General features: G+C 41.2%; 2 protein-coding genes across 3 annotated transcripts; one reads left to right on the forward strand and one right to left on the reverse strand.

Moving 5' to 3' along the window:
• Nucleotides 1-1,763: 1,763 nt before the first annotated feature.
• Nucleotides 1,764-5,189, forward strand: LOC306854607 (AP-1 complex subunit sigma-3-like; the record flags this gene model as incomplete). The annotated part of the gene is made up of 4 exons (XM_079392770.1): nucleotides 1,764-1,942; nucleotides 3,533-3,641; nucleotides 4,175-4,312; nucleotides 4,549-5,189. 4 exons carry the CDS (start codon nucleotides 1,764-1,766, stop codon nucleotides 4,582-4,584), a joined length of 462 nt encoding a protein of 153 aa, XP_079248896.1. The 3' UTR covers nucleotides 4,585-5,189.
• A 472-nt stretch (nucleotides 5,190-5,661) lies between these two features.
• Nucleotides 5,662-20,212, reverse strand: LOC306854489 (secretogranin-2a-like). 2 transcript variants are annotated; one of them, XM_079392557.1, is made up of 2 exons: nucleotides 9,268-9,385; nucleotides 5,662-7,828 (listed from the first exon to the last, which is right to left on the reverse strand). In XM_079392557.1, exon 2 carries the CDS (start codon nucleotides 7,819-7,821, stop codon nucleotides 6,013-6,015), a length of 1,809 nt encoding a protein of 602 aa, XP_079248683.1. In that variant the 5' UTR covers nucleotides 7,822-7,828; nucleotides 9,268-9,385; the 3' UTR covers nucleotides 5,662-6,012. The 2 variants fall into 2 exon arrangements, with proteins under 2 accessions (XP_079248683.1, XP_079248684.1); XM_079392558.1 differs by lacking the exon at nucleotides 9,268-9,385 and adding an exon at nucleotides 20,105-20,212 and having other exon boundaries at nucleotides 5,668-7,828.
• Between the last annotated feature and the right edge of the window lie 406 nt (nucleotides 20,213-20,618).

Genomic DNA, 20,618 nt, shown 5'->3' on the forward strand with positions numbered 1-20,618 from the left:
TTTGAAATCGCATTTTAAAACAACTCAAGCGGAAAGAATGTTCTCGCTACACCTGACCAGGTAAAGCAAACAGGTGTGAAGCAGATACAGACACGCGCGAATCTCGGCCCCGCCCCCCGCTATCCGTGCGCGTCTGTGATTGGTTCACACCTGTGCGCGAGCAGAAACACCGCAACACCGGGGCGAGGTGAGACTGTCCCGGTTGAGCTGTGGACGTGACCCCGCGCGGTGCTCCACGCAGAGGCTCGTTTAGGATCTGAGGGAGACTCAGGATGGTGAGCTCGCGAGTGTGCAACTGGTGCTCGTCATGTACTGTCTTCTTGTTAATTGTTGCTGCCGTTTTCTCTCGTTAACATCACCAACAGGTCAAAACTATTAAGATACGAATCCGAGTGTCAGGCGGAGGTCAGATAGAGCCTTAATTGTTTTTTGTGTTTTCTCTTCTGTAGAGCTGTTTGTCTGGGATTTGTCCTTATATTTGACCCTTTGTTGTGTTTTACTGCGCACACACACACACACACACACACACACTGTTCTATTGCAGATAAGAGGGACATTTGTATTTCCTCTTGTGTCAAAAAGACAAAGGTGCGTTTGTTGCTTTTATCTCTTTTCTTGGTTAAAAACATCAATTTGCAGTTTCATGTTCATATTTCCAGTGAGAAATGCATGGCTGTCAATGTAAAATATACTTCGTTTTAGGATGTTATTAAATATAAAATGATTCATATAGTTATTTTATAGTCTAAACAAGCACAGGCGTTTATTGGTTATGAGTTATAGTGTAGTAATAATTTTCACTGTATGCACTGGCGATGTATTTTAGTAAAACATGAGTTTCCTGAGAATTGAACCTGTGACCTTGGCATGCTCAAGCTTTTTTTCCCCTGCTTTTTTTTATTATTATTACATATTTGCATCAAGATTTTAGGTTATACAAATCTTGCGTCAATACTTTAGGTTATAGTTCATTTCAAATGGTCCTGAAGTAAAATGTTTGCTTTTAAATAAAGCAATTAAAATAATTTTCATGTCACACGGCAGTATGTGTGTTAGTTTTATTTGATATTGATAATTTGTAGTTAAATGAATTGTAAAATATTGCTAAATTATTGCAATTATTATAAATTATTAATGAAGTATTATTATTATTATTAGGTATATATATATATATATATATATATATATATATATATATATATATAATTTAATAGCAATTACTTGACAAAGGAATGACAATGTAAATATTTAATGTAGTATATTTAATATTTACAAAATTGCTTTTATTTAATAGCAGTAAAGCTCTAAGGTATGTCCTCATTTAACTAGGTAAGCATGTGCTATGCATGTATGTGTGTAAGTGTTTATGTGTTTGGTGGCAGCAGTGATGCAGGCTCTTGGCAACAGGCCTAAAATGTCAAACACAGATTCCCACTGGGGTCTCGGTGAGGAGTCTTACGTTCATCGCGGACTCTCTGTGTTTTTAGTGTATCTGTAAGATACTGACAGTATGTGCTGCTGGAAACATGTGTGTGTGTGTGTGTGTAAGAGAGCACACAGTTTCTCCTTAATATTACTCCTAGTTATACTTTAACTGCGATAGTCCTGCGTTGTTTGACATTCTGACCATGACAAAGCATGTGGTATTTTACCTGTGTGTGTGTTTTGTGTTGTATTCAGGTCAATGCTTCACATAGTTTATCACATTCCCAAAAGCAGCTTAATGAAGCTTTCAGACATTTTTATGTGTGTCTCCGCTGTAGATGCATTTCCTGCTGCTGTTCAGTCGTCAGGGGAAACTCCGACTGCAGAAATGGTTCACAGTTCTCGGCGATCGTGACAAGAAGAAGATCATAAGAGACGTCACGCAAATGGTGCTGGCTCGACCGCCGAAGTCCTGCAACTTCCTGCAGTGGAGGGATCTGAAGATCGTCTACAGGAGGTCAGAGGTCACCTTCTTATCGCATGTGCTTTTCTCTTCATTGCAATGCTTTCTGTAAGTGTCTGACTCTGATGCCGTCTCCCATAGAATAATTTAACTCAACCTTTGACTCAAGTTAATGATCAGCCATCAAGCCCTAAAGCATTATGGTGCGTTTACAGGCTTTTTATCAGTTTATCTACCTTTTTAGATCTTTGCACATTAAAGTATAATAATTCGGCATAGTCAGAAGATACTAAAACTGCTAGAACATTTGCATGTTGAACTTTGACCTGCAGAGCAGTTGTATTTGAACCTGATGCATCTTGTGGGATTTCTGTTCGTCTGCTGTCCTAGATTAAGGGAACTTTGCATGGTAGCAACTAGGGATGCAACAATACAGTTAGCCTACGGTTCAATACATACCTCGGTTTTTTAACACGGTTTTCGGTTCGGTTCGGTTCTGATGGCTTGACACATAAGTGTTTTTTTTGTTATTCTATGCTTAGGCAATAGGAACAGTAAGAGGTTAAGGAGAAAAAAATAAAAACGATTTATTGCAATGCTCCTTTATTTTACTTAAAAGCCAAGAACAGTAGCCTACACTAGTTCCTAGTGTATTGTATAATAAATAAAAAATTAACACTGAAATCTTAGAGCTGCTGGTAGCCCATGTACAAACTGGGGAACACATACATTTGTTGTTTCTTTTGCTCAAATAGCGTTATAAAAAGCTTATTTCTCAGGCTAGATCAGCCAGTGCGCATGCGCAGTCCTGAGCGCGAGTCTCAGAGCGCTGACTGTTTCTATAGCAACCGGGACTTCTAACGGCAGCTGCAGTGACGCGCTGACTTTACTGATTAACGATTGGTTCTTTCATTCAGAAGGCGGGGCTTCCTGCGATTGAGCGGCCATATTGAGCGTTGCATTTTTCCCCATTTAAAACAATACGAGTGACATGTCTTAGGTCTTTGATTATACTCAACGGCAAAACCGAAATGTCTCCACATCGCGGATTTGAAAGACGCCGGCGCTTCCTCGTACTGTTGCCTCACTTCACCGCCGCTCGCCATGTTAAAGTGTGGAATGATGGTTAAGTGCCCTCTAACTTTAGAGCATATGATTGAATATTCACTCGCGGGAAGGAGTTTCCTCATCTCAGCTCGTAGACTTACAGGCACACACAAACAGTCAATTCGGAGAGAAATAAAACGCACATAAATTATTTAAACGTAAAACCGAAAAAACCGCAATTCACAAGCGCGTATTGAACCGTGGATGTCGTTCCGAACGGTTCAATATTATATTGAGAATTGTGGCATCCCTAGTAGCAACACACATTGAAAAACAATGGTTCCAAAAGGGTTTGATAGTCCTTTAAGTTTATATGATTCCTTTTCTTAAAAAGGTTCCTTAGAAAGCTCTATTCAACTAAATATGGTTCCTTATTTGAAGACGAAAAGCTTCTGAAAATAACCAGTGAAAAATGTGTATTTTTAAGAGTATACTGATCCTGGATCAGCCTATGATTGTGTGTTGGATGTAAAAACATTTAGTGACTCAGAGCAGCTTGAAACCCAGTGACACTGACCTCTGACCTCTGTCATGCAGGTATGCGAGTCTGTATTTCTGTTGTGGTTTGGAGCAAGGGGACAATGAGCTGCTCACACTGGAGCTTCTGCACAGATACGTCGAGCTGCTGGATCAGTACTTTGGAAATGTAAGCTTAAAAACTATAGAGTTTATTTGGGGGTGTTAAAGAAATTCATACTTTTATTCAGCAAGGATGCATTCAATTGACCAAAAATATATCATGGTTTCCACAAAAATATGAAGCAGCACATCTGTTTTAACACTGATAATAATAAGAAATGCTTCTTAAGCAGTAAACCAGCATTTTAGAATGATTTTTGAAGGATCATGTGATGTTGAAGACTGGAATAATGATGCTGAAAATTCAGCTTTGCATCACAAAAATAAATTACATTTTAAAATATATTGAAATAGAAAACACTTATTTTAAATTGTAATAATATATTAAAATTTTGCTGTTTTTATTGTATTTTTGATCAAATAAATGCAGCCTTGGTGAGCAGAAGAGACTTCATTTAAACTTTTGAACAAGTGTGGCATAATAGTTCAGAGTAATATTACTCATCCGCTTGGTAAGACTTAATCAAGAGCATGTTAATGTGTTTTCTGAATTGTGTGAGTCATGTTTTTGGCATCTAGATCTGTTTGCATGTGTTGCAGGTGTGTGAATTAGACATTATTTTTAACTTTGAGAAGGCTTACTTTATCCTGGATGAGTTTGTTATTGGTGGAGAGGTGCAGGAGACATCCAAAGCATCTGTGGCCAAATCGATGGAGGAGGCAGATTCTCTTCAGGAGGTGAAACACAAACACACACAAGCTTATTGAAAAGGTGATTCATCATGTTCTCACAGATGTGGGTGTACTATATGTACACAACCTGATCCTGTCTGCTCGACAGTTTGCTTTTCAAATAAATTATTATAGAGTCATTCATGAATGTTATAACCTCATGAATATACTGTATGTATTTAATTCTTACACTGGTCAAATATAACTCAGACACACTGGGGTTTATCCTTATCTTTTGACAGACGATGGAGGAGTATATGAACAAACCCACATACTGAAGGAACGTTCAGATCATCACAGCCATCACCTCACTCAAGACACAATAACAAGAACTTCATATGCTGAATGTATTTAATTGAGCTTCCATACAAAGTCACAACACTGAAATAGCAACACTTTGCATTAGCAAGCATTTTAAACTACTTTTGAGATAGTGAGAATACTATTATTAAATTATAGGAGTTTAATATGTAGCACATTTGGTTTTAGACAATCAGGGAGAGATACACTCATGTACACTAATGGAGTCAGCATATGTATTTTTTAAAAGAAATGTATACTTTCATTAATCAAGGATGCATTAAATTGATCAGAAGTGACAGTAAAGAGATTCATAATGTTAAAAAATATTTCAAATAAATGCTGTTCTTGATTTCTGAAGTGTCATGTGACGCTGAAGACTGGACTAATGATAGTGAAAATTCAATAATTTGAAAATACATAAAATGTATAGAAAAGTTATTTTAAATTGTAATAATATTTCACAATATTATGGATTTTATTGTGTTTTTGAAGAAACTTCTTTTAAAAACTAAAGTTTTAAATCTTAACAAACCCAAACCTTTAAACAGTAGTGTACATGTGGGATATTTGAATACACTGTAAAATTAGCCCTCTGGTTTCTGTTCATTGTGAAGTAAATTTTGTTTTGATTTTATTTTTTATTTTGTGCAGACAATCAGTCAGATCTTACACTGAACTGAAACTGAAAGATTTTTTTTTTTTAATCTAAAAGGTGTTGTGTTGGAAGGATTAGCCCAGCTACTGACCCAAATCTGGAAGTTTTTTTATTTATTTTATTATTATTAAATAATAAAATGCATTTTAATAACAGTTTAGACTTTCTTGAGAATGTATGAATTGTAGTAGCACGAATACAGCTTATTCTTTGCATGCATTTAAATATATTACCAAATTTTCATGAGACAAATGTAAATGCATTTCAGGGTTGTTATGACCCTGGTAGCACATGAAACAGAAACCAATCAACAAAAAACAAAACAAAAAAAGAGGTTGTATATCATGCAAAGGTTGCAGACGTTGCTCGGCAGTGAGAGAAGCATTACACAGAGGACCATGGTGTGAACAAATGCTTTATTTACCTCTGCCACGTCACACATGACCTCATTACACGCACAAGATACTGACTGACTGAAAACATAACTGGCGTCTTTAAGAGGGAGAAAATCTGTGTGTGTTCATATGTTGAAGAGGTAAAGCCGGCTACTTTTTACATTGTTCTATTCGCTATCTAAGAAACAAATTCATTGGGTTTACTAAAATAGTATTTTTTTCGCTATACAGAACAAGAAATGAGAAAAGCTGGAGCACTACATTGACTAAACGCAATTAGGGGGTATATTTGTTTCAAAATATTTTATTTTATGACAAACTTCAAACAGTGAATATAATCGTTATCTACACATCTACATTTCAGGGACTGTTTTGCCCACAGAGTCTGTTTCGTCGGCATCGTCGCTCTCCGGATCCAGATACCGCAGGATTTGCAGCATCGTGTTGTTGTCTAATCCCGCCACTGCGTTCTTGTGATTCTCGGACCTTTTTTCTGGCGCACTTTTGTCGAAGTAGTCAGCAGGTTCGTACACAGGCTGATCCTCGTCACGTAATGGCGTCAGACGTGCACGTCTCTGTCCATGGGCGAACATTTCCGACGCCAGGTAATTAGCAAGTACGTCTTCCTCGCCGGCAGCGTCGTCATAATCATCCCTGCTGGTTTCCCTCTCGTAATAACTTGACGTTTTTGCTTGTGCTGGACGGTTGTTTTGTTGCACTGCGTTTACCAGCTCAAGGATGTTCATGATGTCCTGGGCGATGCTGTTGCCCTCTGATGCCTCGAGCGGCCGTCGGTGAGGTGATGCGGCGAAGGTCTTGTGAGCAGCTGCATACGGCGTACGTGACTTTGTTGGGATTCTGAATAAATCCTTCTGCTTCTCGTTCTGGAGAAGCTCAAGAACTTCTTCCGGTGGGATTTGTAGCTTCTGTGAGATTTTGATGATCTGGGACAAAGACTCAGGGAATGTGCTATGCACGGGCTTAATTTCTCTTTCCTCCTTGTCATCCTCCTCTTCGTCTTCGTCTTCATCCGCATCTTTTTTCTCCACCTCTCGGTCGCTTTCTTGCTCGCTCTTGCTGGCCTCTTGCCTTTTCTGCTGCTCCTGCTCTTTCTTTTCTAGGATTTTCAGAAGATAGTAGTCCACAAGCTTTGCAATGTCCTCTGGCTCCTCCTCTTTTCCTGTCTGGAACCAATTGGGTTGGTTGGATCTCTTGACGTCATCGTCCTCTTCATCCTCCTCTTGCTCATTATCCTCAATGTTGCGATTAAACCCATGCCTCTCTCTTTCTTCGTCTTCGGTCTCTGTTTGTTCCTCCAGAGGTGCCCATTCATCGGTTCCCATGATGTCCTCCAAGAACATCTTCCTCTGCCTGTACATGTCGTTATCATTATCGTCATCTTCCTCAGCATCCTCCCGTTTGCTGTTGGCCTTAGATGCGGAGATTCCACTCAGTTCCTCAAACACAGATTGAAGGGTCGCCAGCTTCTGGGGTGTGTACTGTTCTTCTGCGTTCTCGTTGGTTCGTTTGAGAGGCTGTTCCTCATCCTCCTTATCTTCAAACATGAGTGGGAATTTACGATGCTGTCTCCGGCTATCCGGATTGGTCCACGAGGTCCTTCCGTAATTCTCAGATGAAGTTTCCACTTCTTGTTGTTGCTTTGGTCTTGGGAAGGGGTGGATGGTATATCGAGGTTGAGATGGTGCGATGACCTTCTGGGAGGTTTTCTGGGGCACCATGTGTTCCTCGGTCTGTTGTAGTGTGGTAAGCACTGCTTGCAGCAACTCTTGAGTTTTATCTTTCTCTCTTTCCTCACTTTCTTCCATGCCTCTATCCATCCGGGCAGGAGCTGCCAATTGCAGCATGGAGCGAACGCTCTCCATGCCGTCTGAAGTGTCTTGCTGGCGCTCGTCGTCAAGAGATTCAGGTGGGGTTCTCTGGCTGAGGCTTTGGATGTAACGTAGAGCTCTGAGCATCTCAGCACTCGGAGGAGGACGGATCTGGGACGCAGGTCCATAAGAGACCGGTTCACTTCCACTCAGGCGATGCTCTCTTAGCGTGGCCCCTTGAACTCCACAAATGAGAAAAAGGAAAAGGGGCAGAAGAAGTAGCGAGGGGAAGACGAAAACCCCTGTTGCACAACATCTAGATGATGACGACATGTTTTACCTGAGAGAGAGAGGGAGCGAAAGTCAGGCAGTCAGACATAAATGGTGAGTCAGACAGTTTTTCATGGAAACTTAAATATAAAAGCTTTCACTGGGGAGGTACCCTTTTAAAATAGGTACTAATATGGAGATTTTTGGTACTAATATGTACCATTTAGGGGTAAATAAGGTACAACCCCAATGACAGCTTTTGTACATTTTTGCAACACATGCACATACACAAATATGTTTGTGCTAACAATTTCATGTAATAATTCTGTCAAAATAATAAAGGTATGAAAGCTTTCACTGGGGTGGTATCCTGTAAAACTAAGTACTAAATGTACTATTTATGTACTAATAATGTATACTTTAGGTACTAATATGTACCTTTAAGGTAATGTGCACCATTTAATGTAAATTTAGTACCATTTCGATGTACAGAGGTGATAGCTTTCGTATATTTTGCAACACATGCGCAGACATGGATATGTTTGCGTTAAAAATTTCATGCATATTCATTGTTCTGTCATCATTTTTGTCCATACAATGAAAGTCAGTGTGGTCCAGTGTTGTTTGGACCCCATTGACTTTCAATGTATGTGCAAAAATACCTTGTTCAGAATACCTTTGTTTGTGTTCCACTGAAGAAAGAAAGCCACACATGTTTGGAGTTACACCAGAGGGTGATTAAGTGATGACAGAATATGTATCACCTGGCAAACTATTCCTTTAACTTCTTACAAAGACCTACCCTTGATGGCTTATTGCAGTCTTTACAATGCTTAATTGACCATCGCAGGTCTAGCTCTGTTTGCATCTCTCTCTCTCTTTCTAGCATCTGTTGAAAGCCTGTTGATGAGTGTTTGCGGAGCACTCAGAGAGCCTGCGCTGAAAATCTCATTAGTTTCTAAATTGCTGCCGCGACTAAATGAGTCATACCCCGTTGCTAGGATCCGCGCTGCTGTTGAACCGCAAAGTGCAGACAAACGGAGAGGAGGAGAAAGCCCCGGAGCACGACATCCTGCTCACGTCAATCTCTTAGCGGTTTATACTTGTTTTTTAAGTGGAAATATAGCATTTAGAACTTTAACGTGGACATTTTCCGCCAGGTTTGGTTTTAAATGTGCGCAGCGTTATAAATTAACCATTTGTGGAATTTAAAATTAACACAAATGAGCTTTAAAATAATAATTGTGCGCGAAACTGAGAATGTTTTATATAAGAAGCGGTCGAACTTTTATTAATCCTTTTTTTCAACTTTTAAAACGCGTGCTTTTTTTGTCTTCTCTTGCTGTTGAACGCGTCTCTCGTGCGCGCAGCAGGTTGCTGATATATATAAAGCACTCCATACGCGTTTCTAAAGAGATAACCCAGATATAAGTGATGCATTTCGCCCAGATATAAGTGATGCAAGAACGCACAGTTTTTAAGTGTTTAAAGGCAAAAAAAACTTCTTACCTTTGCTTTCGGTGTTTTAACGGGGAGTCGTGAGTGCGTTGCGCATCGCTCTCGCGCTCTCGGTGTGTTTATGGCTGTGCAGCACCGTGAGCACGAGCGCGGAGTCTCTCTCGTCAGCACCGCGGACAGCTCCGCCCGTTATATGAGACGCCACCTGATTCGTGCGTCACTGAAACAACATACGCAAAACCGGCCACACACGCGCACGCACGCACACACACACACGCACTCCAAGCAATTCAAGGTTATTTATTTAGCATGCAAACTGAAAATATTTTTTTTTATGCATGCATGACCTTGAATTCGTCTTATTATTCAGTTTTTCACATCAAGAAGGGTGATCCTTTATAAAACGGAGACCCCCCCCCCCCCCATATGATTGTAAAGCGCTTTGGGTCTACATCAATGCGCAATAAAGCGCTATATAAATGTAACATTCATTCATTCATTCAAAAAATCACCTATTTTTCATCATCATCATCATTAATTAGATTAAACATGGTAAGTGCAATGAACTCTTCACTGTATAACTTTGGCTTCACTTTGATTTCAATTTAAAACCAGCAATTACATTTTAGTTGAAGTTTAGTGGGTTGGAATTTTGTAGTATATTTTGGTGGCTACCATGGCAAGTTTTTGTAAAGAAACACAAGAGTGCCTCTGATTAGAGGTTTCAGTGCCAAAAGGCCCCTGGCGAAGAAGAAACCCACTCATTATGACCTTCTCTTATCATGTAAAGAGGAAGCTCTCGAGTCTGATTGTGATATTATGATAATAGTCGATCACTGAAGAGCGATGGTACTTTGCTTTTGATCTGCACGCCCAGAATGCTCTCGTTAGCTCATCTTTTATTTGATCATGAAGCTGCCCTTGTGCCAAAAAAGCTATTTAATCCTTAAATATTGAACATGAGGTAGGGGAAGCTGAAAGCATCTCTCTCACGTGCACACATGCATCTCTTATAGCTGGCTGGCTGGCTGGCTGTGAGGTTCTGGTCATGTTGATTTGACTTCATCTGTAAAGCGTCTGGCGAGCGATGAGTCACAGCAGAGAGCCGCAGAGCAGAGGAGGGAGAGATGTGTGAGACAGGGACTGACGGAGAGGAAGACAGGAGTGTTTTGATGGGAAGTGACATGCGTGTGTTTGGGACGGGGTTTGTCTCCGTGGGCTCAGGTTTTGTGAAGTGAGCATATGTTTGGCAGTGTGCCAGGAGCTGGTAGGAGGGAGATCTCGTTCATTCAGAAATCCTCTGCTCTGCTGCTGTGGGTGGCCCACTCATTCACAGTCTCATTCAGAACAACACACACACACACACAGAGTTCAGGGGGAGATGCTGATTGGGCCACAGCTACAGTCAAGCATTTATTATCTTCTCATCTTTTTCATCACATGAAGTCTTTCCTATCCTGACTTGGCTCTTTTCATATTTAATTTTTTCCTATTTCTTCTCCTCATCTTTTCATGTTTTCTTCTCTTCTCTTCTCTTCTCTTCTCTTCTCTTCTCTTCTCTTCTCTTCTCTTCTCTTCTCTTCTCTTCTCTTCTCGTCTCTTCTCGTCTTCTTTCCTCTCTTCTAATTGACTATTTAATCTTCTCATCTCATCTTTTTTCTCTTCTCATTTCATCTTTCATTGTCTTCTCTTTTATCTACTTATCTCTTCTCTCCTGTTCTTTTCTCATCTTATCTCTTCTCTTTTCTAATCTCATCTCTTTTTGCCTCTTTCATCTTCTCATCTCATGTTTTCTCTTTTCATCTCATCTCATATCTTCTCTTCTGTTTTTTCTCATTTCATATCTTCTCTTTTCGTCTTTTTCTCATTGCTTTTCTCAACTAATTTAATCTATTCTCTCCTTGTCTTTTTATCATCTGATCTCCTCTCTTTTTGTCTTTTCTCAACTCTTCACTTCTCATCTGTTCTGTTCTGTTTTTCTTCTCTTATCTCACGTCATTGCTCTGACATCAGCGTATGTGCCTAAAGCTCGATCCTGTTCTGATGTGTGTGTGTGAGAGCAGGTGCACCATTGTTGTTACTGCACCTTTATTTTCATCTGTGTCCTGCACATTACAGATTCAGTAAACAATTCATGTAGACATCCTGTGTGTGTGTCTATGTGCTTCATTTACCTCTTTTGTTATGTAAGTGTGTTTATGGGCTAAATACAGCTTGTTCTCCGGCTGATTCTGAATACAGCGTGACGGATGAATTGAATATTTCAGAGGACAAATCATATTGACAGAGGATGGAAGACAGAGCACACACACACACACTGATCAGAAGGGGATGAGGCATGTGTGACGTGCATACATGCAGTATGAGACGGCCTCGAGCTGGAGTTGCTTTATATTCAGCTGCTTCCTGGATGGTAGAAGTTCAGACGACATAAACAGCAGTGTCTAACCCTGTGCATATTACAGTCTTACATTTACATTTATGCATTTAGCAGACGCTTTTATCCAAAGCGACTTACATTGCATTCAATTTACAGTTTTTACATTTTATCAGCTCTTGCAAGTCTTGCAAGACAAATGACTAATTTTTGTTAAACGCAGCTCTCACAACATTTTATTGTGCCCCATCAAAATGTTATATAGTTGGTATTTTTTCTACTTGTTCCAGAGTGCATAAAGCCTTGATTATCTTGAGATGTTTTCAAGTGTTTGAAGAATGCATTGCATTAGTTTGTATGAATTTGACTTGCTAACATGCACAATAAGTCATTCAAAGCACAATAGGTTAAATCGCCAACAGAGATATTCTGATGGTGCGCAGTAAAATGAAAATGAATCTCTGATGGTGTAAATTAAGCTACATTAAATATTGAAGCATCTTGTTGATTGCTATTGATTGCCAGTTTATAAAAACAAACAAAATTGTGTTTAATGGACATGGATGGGGCAAAGCACTGTTCTGAAATATATGTTCAAATACACATTGATCCAAACTCACACTCACTGTCTGTTGTTGTTAATCCTGCCATTTGTTTTCTCTGAACGTTTCTTCACGGGAGATCACACACTTGTGCATGTGCAACCCTTTAGCATCGACACATCTCAACGTGACGCGTCTTGTTGTGTTTATTTCCCTGTGCAATGCTTGTGGTAGGCAGATTTAAATTGACAAAACATGAAAGATGTTTCACACTACAATTAATGTCAGGTATTTATGGTTTGTGTTCCCATGAAACAATGTGAGGCATCATTCATATCATTGTGTACAGTGATATGACATACAGTGACAAACAGAGATTGAGAACATGATACACTGGGAAGATTTTGTTTTTCTGTATATTTGAGAGAGATTATCTTTGTTTATCTGTCAAACATCACTCCTTTCTGGCTGTCAGTTTTCCCATGGCCCCCAGCACTCAAAGTTCTCCTCATTTTTACTGAATCCTCAGTTGTATCTGGGCATCAAACTGTGCCTCCCACACGGAGACACATGCAAAACATTTCCGGTCTATCAGAGCGTACAGTGTTGTTAGCCTATGAATGCAAGTAGAGATGCCAAACGGTTCTCTTGGGTAAAATTGTGGGTAATCACAGTCAAAATTATATGCAAATATGTGAATTGTATTTTACTTTTTTACTTAATACTATCCTGATTATGCATTTACACCAATACTTGAATTTTCACAAATTAGCCTGTTCGTACCGTGTTGTTTTAAAAACTGGGTGTAGATGTAACGTTAAGAATTTAAATAGGATAACTTGTTTATATTAATTTAGTTTGTGTGTGTATTTGTTACAATGCTTTCTGAAACACTCTATTCTGATTGGTCAATCGTAGCAACACTGTAGTCATTTGCTTCGCGGATATTTATTTACATTTACATTAGGATCCATCTCCTCGTTTGCCATTATGAGCTATACGGAGATGGATTGTGAAATAAATGTCTGCGAATGCTAGATTTGATAGAGTCTGTGCTAATTTATAATATCTAAAAATGTTTTTTCTAACCATGGGGCACGTTCAAGCTCAGACTGGTGCCCAGCATTTTGCTACGGTTTCCGGGTTGAACGACATGTTTCCTGGAAAACGGTATGCTACCGGGTTTGAGATACGTTTTCTCTTATTTGGTGGGTGTGTCAAAAATGTCAGCCCAATCAGCAACAACATGTAAACCACGCGGAGACAGTCCAAGTAGAGGTCTCCCGCACGCTCTCGCAAGGTTATATCCCGCACCCACCCACTCCTCTGTCCACTTAGAATAATTTTCTTCCCGACCCGACCGTTCCCGTTAAATTTACACAAAATTGTATTTATTTTATTTGTCTTGTCATGTCTTGAATTTATTGACTTTGGCTTGAATTTATATGAATTATCTTAAGACACAACACAGTAGGAAAAAAAGTGTCACAGAGAAAATAAAAATGTTGTAAAACATTTTTATTTCTTATTTTTATTTGCCTTGTCAGGATACAATTCGTTTAACCTTTACAACACAATAAGAAACAGTGTCGCAGAGAGAGAGAGAGAAAGTAAGTTGTATAAAAATAGCCTATTAGCTATTTTTATTCGTCTTTTCAAAATTGATGGGGATGGGGGGTGTATATGAGTTTGTGCAATCGCAAAATGTCAAATATAAAGTTTGGGTTGATGGGTCATTGGGGTTTCAATTAGAGTAAATAAATAAATAAATAAATAACACCGGACAGATAAGATAGATATTACTGAATTCACCACAAATGCAATAAACTTCATAATGAATTTTTGTCAAGGAGTCACGTGACGTGCTCATGAACCTAGTCGCACTCGAGTAGAGCTCTGTACGTTTGGCCTCTTTTTGCTCACTGCAGAGCCAAATGCCCTCCAGCTCCCCCTCTCTGGATGTCCAGCTCCACCTCTGTGTGAACTAATGGGTGGAGTTATGTTTAGCAATAGGGTAAGGGGTAGGGTTAGGGTGTGGTTAGGTGTCTATCTCCACCCATTACCTCCAGCGAGGGGGAGCTAGAGCTCCAGCTCCTCCCATTTGGCTCTGCAGCGAGCACCCTCTTGATTTTTTTCGTGTTGTCTTAAGTTTTATTCATTGGTGATGCTTTACCTGATGGCATGCAGTCTAAACTGCAGGAATTGTCTCCATCGGCTTCTCCGATTAAGAATAAAAATCCAAGCCACCGACCGCGAGCGCTATGATGGACAAGCTTGAGAACAATGTTACACACTTTGAGGACATTCTAACAACCGAGTTGACCGTGATGAGGAACGAATTCACTTATCACATGTCAGTTATTCAGTCACTATGCTCTAAACTGGATCTTCTTACAGGGGAGATGAGAGAACAAAAGAAAGTCGTCGCAGATCACGATAGGCGCGTTGCCGTGCTCGAGCAACAGGTTGTGGATTTACAGGATCGCAATAGGCGCAGCAATCTGCGTCTGGTTGGATTGCCTGAAGGTTCCGAAAAGGACGACCCTTTGGTTTTTTCTGAAAAGATCGCTACCGACGTGGCTCCTGTCTTTGGCGGGCAAAGAGATTGAAGTGGAGCGAGAGCATCACATGTACACAAGGCTCTCCTCAGATCGCGCTAAACCACAGGTTTTCTTCTTTAAACTGCTACGGTACACAGACAGGGAGCTCATTCTGCGGGCCGCCAGACTTCACGCCCCGGTGAAAACTTCTGACGGAGCAACGCTGTCTTTCTTTCCAGATTTTTCTCCGGTCACCGCAAAAAGAAGTGCATTTGCGCCAATTAGGAAGGAGATGAGAGACGCTGGCACCCAGAATTTTCTCTTTTATCCTGCAACGCTGAAGGTCATTCTCAATCAAGGTGAACCTAAAATGCTACACTCCCCAGAAGAAGCAAGAGTTTTTCTCAGATCCCTTTCATCCACCAACTCTCAGTGAACTTCAGCTGGACATTTGCTGTCTGATCGGAGAAGAGATGCTCTATGGTTAGGTGACTGTCTTTCACTGTTCACTTTAATGTTCACTTCTTAATTCATAGTTCATTGTGCATACAGTATCGCTTACTGATTATGATATTTTATTTGTTTTAGTTGTATTCTTTATCTCTCTTCACTTTAAAAAAAAAAAAAATAGAAATACTACCTAGTCAATATGTGACTATGGGGCCAAATGTTGGTGCTACAGTAATGTGCAGGTTTTTGTTGACGCCACGGACCATATTAAGGGGTGCTGGCAGATCAAGGTTTGTTCTTGGTTTGATCTGCCATAGTTCATGGGAATGTATTTGTTTTTTTTAATGGTAACGGGGAGGGTGGGGGGTGTTTAATGGTAGACTCAACTATTACTATTTTAGAGAAAGGTTGTGATACAAATGGTAGAATAACACATATAAAAACAATAGTGGAGAATAGGAATATTGTATTTCTCTCAGTTTATGCCTCTTGTACTCCTGACCTACTTTTTTCTCTATTTTGTCAATCTCTTGAAGTTTTCAGATTTTGAAATTGTATTGGGTGAAGATACGAATTCTGTAATGTCGCATATCCTAGATAGATCTGGACCAAAGGAATCACACTCTCAAGCTTTGTATTCTGACAAACTTCGGCAATGTGTAACCTCATCCTCGTTGGTGGACAGTTGGCGTTTATTAAACCTTTCTGCTAAGTCTTTCACTTTCTTTTCTGCTACTCATAAATCCTATTCGCGAATTGACTATATTTTCATTTCTACTTCTTTATCTTCAGCTGTTCGTGATGCCAATATCTGTTCCTTATCTCTGTCAGATCATGATGGAAATTTGTGCAGATTATCTTTGATCCCTCGGCCATTTTGTGCCACTAGATGGCGATTTAACCCTAAATTGTTGCAGGATGATAACTTTTGCAGTCAATTCAGAAAAAAATTGCTGAGTTTATTGAAATTGACCAAGGTTCAGTGGATGATCCTCGAACACTTTGGAATGCAGTTAAAGGTTTTATAAGGAATAACTAAATTTCATATGCCTCTTTCCTTCAGAAAAACCGACACAAAAAGATAGTTGAACTGGAATCACAGCTCCAGAATCTGACTAGAGATAATCAGCGTTGTTTCTCAGACAACAATCTCAGTAAACTCATGGCGGTTAGGTCCGAACTCAATTCATTACTAAGATCCAGGTCTGAGAGAGCCAGAATTCTTGCTGGTTGGTACGAAGATGGCGCCGAGCATGGCAGCCGTGTTGCGAGCTCCAAGAAAACTCTGCAGTTTTTCTTATGTTTTTTATGTTTTATTTGTTATTTTGTTGTTTCACGTGTTAGATGTTGTCAGTATAACTGTCTACGATAGACACACGCTTTTAAAAATTGGTTCCTTCGTCGCGCAACGCAAACCGGACTTTGAGTTCCTGAACGCCGGCGCCTTGTTTACAGACACCGCATCAGAGCCCTTTGTCTGGGCTGCACGATCGCGACCGAAGAAACGCCGCCGGAAAAGGGGGAAGAGAGCCGGCGTCCTTGTCAGACTCAGACGCCGTCCCCTCCGACCTCCTCTCCCAACTATTTTGCTGGCTAACGTTCAGTCACTGGACAACAAACTCTGTGAACTGCGGGCACGCATCTCATACCAACGGGAAACAAGGGACTGCTGCATTATTTGCCTCACAGAAACCTGGATGTCGGCAGTGGTTCCAGACTCAGCCATCGAGCTCACGGGGTTCTCCGTGCACCGCTCGGACAGAACGAAAGAGCTCACAGGGAAAAGCAGAGGCGGGGGCGTCTGTTTCTTTATCAACAACTCGTGGTGTGATGAAAGGAACCTACACTCTATTAAATCCTCCTGCTCCCCTGATCTGGAATTTCATATGCTTCTGTGTCGACCATTCTGGCTACCGAGGGAATTTACAGCGATCATAATCACAGCTGTTTACATTCCCCCTCAAGCCAACACAGACCAGGCACTTAAGGAACTGTATGGGAATATAAGCGAGCAGGAAACCGCGTACCCAGATGCAGCGTTTATTGTTACGGGGGACTTCAACAAAGCCAACTTCAGAACAATAGCTCCAAAATACTTTCAACACATCACCATCAACACGCGTGGTGATCGTGTACTGGACCACTGCTACTCTCCATTCCGGGACGCCTACAAATCGCTCCCCCGCCCACCTTTCGGCAAATCGGACCACACTTCCGTTCTGCTCCTGCCTGCTTATAGGCAGAAACTGAAACGAGAAGCACCCGCCCTCAGGACAATTCAATGCTGGTCGGACCAATCAGACGCTATACTACAGGACTGTTCTGATCACGTGGACTGGGACATGTTCCGGGCAGCGTCTGATGACGACATAGAGGCGTACTCAGATACTGTAACGTGTTTCATCAGGAAGTGTGTAGAGGATGTAGTACCGACAAAAACAATCCGCATCTACCCCAACCAAAAACCGTGGATTAACAGCGATGTTCGAGCAGCCTTGTCAGCGCGGACATCTGCCTTTAAATCCGGAAACTCTGACGATCGCAAACAAGCCAGTTACGATCTCAGGAAATCAATCAAAGCTGCCAAACGACAATATAAAAACAAAGTTGAAGAACAATTCAAAACCAACAACGCAAGAAGCATGTGGCAGGGTATCAACAACATCACAGATTTCAGAGGGAATAAACCAGCTACTGTGAACATTGCCGCCTCTGTACCGGACGAACTTAATAACTTTTATGCTCGTTTCGAGGCTCACAACACCGCCCACACAGAGCGCGCTCCCGCAGCCGTAGCAGAAGAGGCGAGCGCACTTTCCTTTTCTGTCGCAGATGTAACCCGATCCTTCCGACGGGTGAACATCCGCAAGGCTGTGGGTCCCGATGGCATCCCAGGCCGTGTGCTCCGAGCATGCGCATTCCAACTGGCCGGGGTTTTCACAGACATTTTTAACCTTTCCCTCTCTCTGACTGTGGTTCCCGCATGCTTCAAAAAATCCACCATTGTGCCCATACCAAAGAAAAATAAAATCACATGCTTGAATGACTGGAGGCCCATTGCTCTGACACCCATCTTCAGCAAGTGCTTTGAGAAACTCATCAGAGACTACATCTGCTCTGTGCTGCCTGACTCACTGGATCCCCTACAATTTGCATATCGCAGAAACCGTTCCACAGACGATGCTATTGCCTTCACCCTGCACACTGCTCTCTCCCACCTGGAAAATAAGAACACCTATGTGAGAATGCTGTTTGTGGACTACAGCTCAGCATTCAATACCATAGTGCCTGCCACACTGGTTGAGAAGCTCCAGACTCTGGGACTAAACGGATCTCTGTGCAGCTGGATCCTGGACTTCCTGACAGGCAGATGTCAGGTGGTCAGAATGGGCAACAACACTTCATCCCCGCTGACCCTCAACACTGGTGCTCCTCAGGGCTGCGTCCTCAGCCCACTCCTGTACTCCCTGTACACACACGACTGTACAGCAACACACAGCTCCAACGTCATCGTCAAATTTGCTGACGACACAACGGTGATAGGCCTGATCACTGACAACGATGAGACGGCCTACAGAGAGGAGGTGAGAACCCTGACTAAATGGTGTCAAGAGAACCACCTCTCACTCAACATCGACAAGACCAAGGAGCTGGTGGTGGACTTCAGGAGACAGAGCAGAGAACACACACCCATCACCATCGACATGACACCTGTGGAGCGAGTAAACAGCTTCAAATTCCTCGGTGTTCACATCACTGAGGATCTCACATGGTCCGCTCACACAGATGCAGTGCTGAAGAAGACACACCAACGCCTCTTCTTCCTGAGACGGCTGAGGAAGTTTGGAATGAACCCCAGCATCCTCAGATCATTCTACACCTGCACTGTGGAGAGCATCCTGACAGGCTGCATCACCGCCTGGTTTGGAAACAGCACTGCTGGCAACCGCAAAGCTCTGCAAAGGGTCGTGCGAACTGCCCGTCACATTGTTGGAGGTGAGCTTCCCTCCCTCCAGGACATCTACACCAGGCGGTGTATAAAGAAAGCCCGGAGGATCATCAGTGACTCCAGCCACCCGTCCCACAGACTGCTCTCTCTGCTGCCCTCAGGAAGACGTCTCCGCAGCATCCGATCCCGCACTAGCCGACTGAGGGATAGCTTTTTTCCTCAGGCTATCAGGCTAATGAACAGTCAAAACTAATATACCTACAGCATAATCCCACTTTACAGTATACGCACTGCACTTTAATCCCATACAGTTCAAACTGGACTACCAGTACACTACTGCACAAATACAACAATCTTTTTGCCAGCACCGGATACCATCCAATGCACATCCATGACATTTGCACATCCGGTTTATATATAATCTGCTGCATCTTCGCATATTACTGTGTGTATATAACGTAGAATGTGTACTACATACTGTGTATAATGTGTATCGGTAACTGTATGTCTGTCTAATAGTACACTGTGTGTACTGAGTATATGTATGTGTATATTACACATTGTCATCTGTATAAGTCTGTACGTATGTATGGTAATGTCTATATGTAAATTGTTTTTGCAGTGTCTGGAGCACGCTCTCAAGAATTTCACTCACGAAGGCACACGTGCTGTGGTGATGTGACAATAAAAGTGATTTGATTTGATTTGATTTGATTTTGATCAAATACTTATTTCATGCAATAAAATGGAAGTTAATTATTTAAAAATCATACAATGTGATTTCCTGAAGTTCCTCCTGAAGTCCACGATCATCTCCACTGTTTTGAGCGTGTTCAGCTCCAGGTTGTTAAGACTGCACCAGACAGATAGACAGACCAGACCAGTACAGTGACACCTTTCCTCCACTGACATCCATGAAAAATGGCCTCTGGTTTCCTACGCTGTTTTTGCTAACCTTGCTTTCCTTCAAGCTGCTTTGTTTCAGACCGCTTCATAAATTAACTCAATACTAATGGTGCTATTTTCTTACCACTCTCTCGTTCATACAAACACAGCGGGTGTAGCGGTGTGTTTTCTGCATTGTGTAGAAATCAAGGACGAACTACAGGAATTCTTGCCTTCATGTCCTCGTTTATTCTGTATAACACAAACGAACATACATGAGGACTCGTGCAGCATATAAACCAGCGTGCGGCAGCAATGCACGACGCTGAGTAAGAGAGAAAATTACACAATACAAAAATAATAATAATCAACGAAACACCTGAGTGTGTATCAGTGTTAATTTTGGCAGGCATTTTTGATTTAGTCTTAGTCTTTATCTTGAGACGAAAATGCTTAATAGTCTTAGTCACATTTTAGTCATTTGAGTCTATCATAGTTTTAGTCTAGTTTTAGTCATTTGAGTCTTTCATAGTTTTAGTCTAGTTTTAGTCGACGAAAAGTCATTGCATTTTTGTCAACTTTTAGTCAAACTGCAGTTACCAACATTTATTTTGGAAGCTATTTTATATGTAGTATTCAAACAAAAATAGTCATCAATT

This window comes from Barbus barbus, assembly GCF_936440315.1.
Source record: "Barbus barbus genome assembly, chromosome: 34".
Lineage (NCBI taxonomy): Eukaryota > Metazoa > Chordata > Actinopteri > Cypriniformes > Cyprinidae > Barbus > Barbus barbus.

Coding starts and splice junctions, on each gene's coding strand:
- LOC306854489 (XM_079392557.1), bottom strand. CDS start 7,821: ATGTCGTCATCATCTAGATGTTGTGCAACAGGGGTTTTCGTCTTCCCC.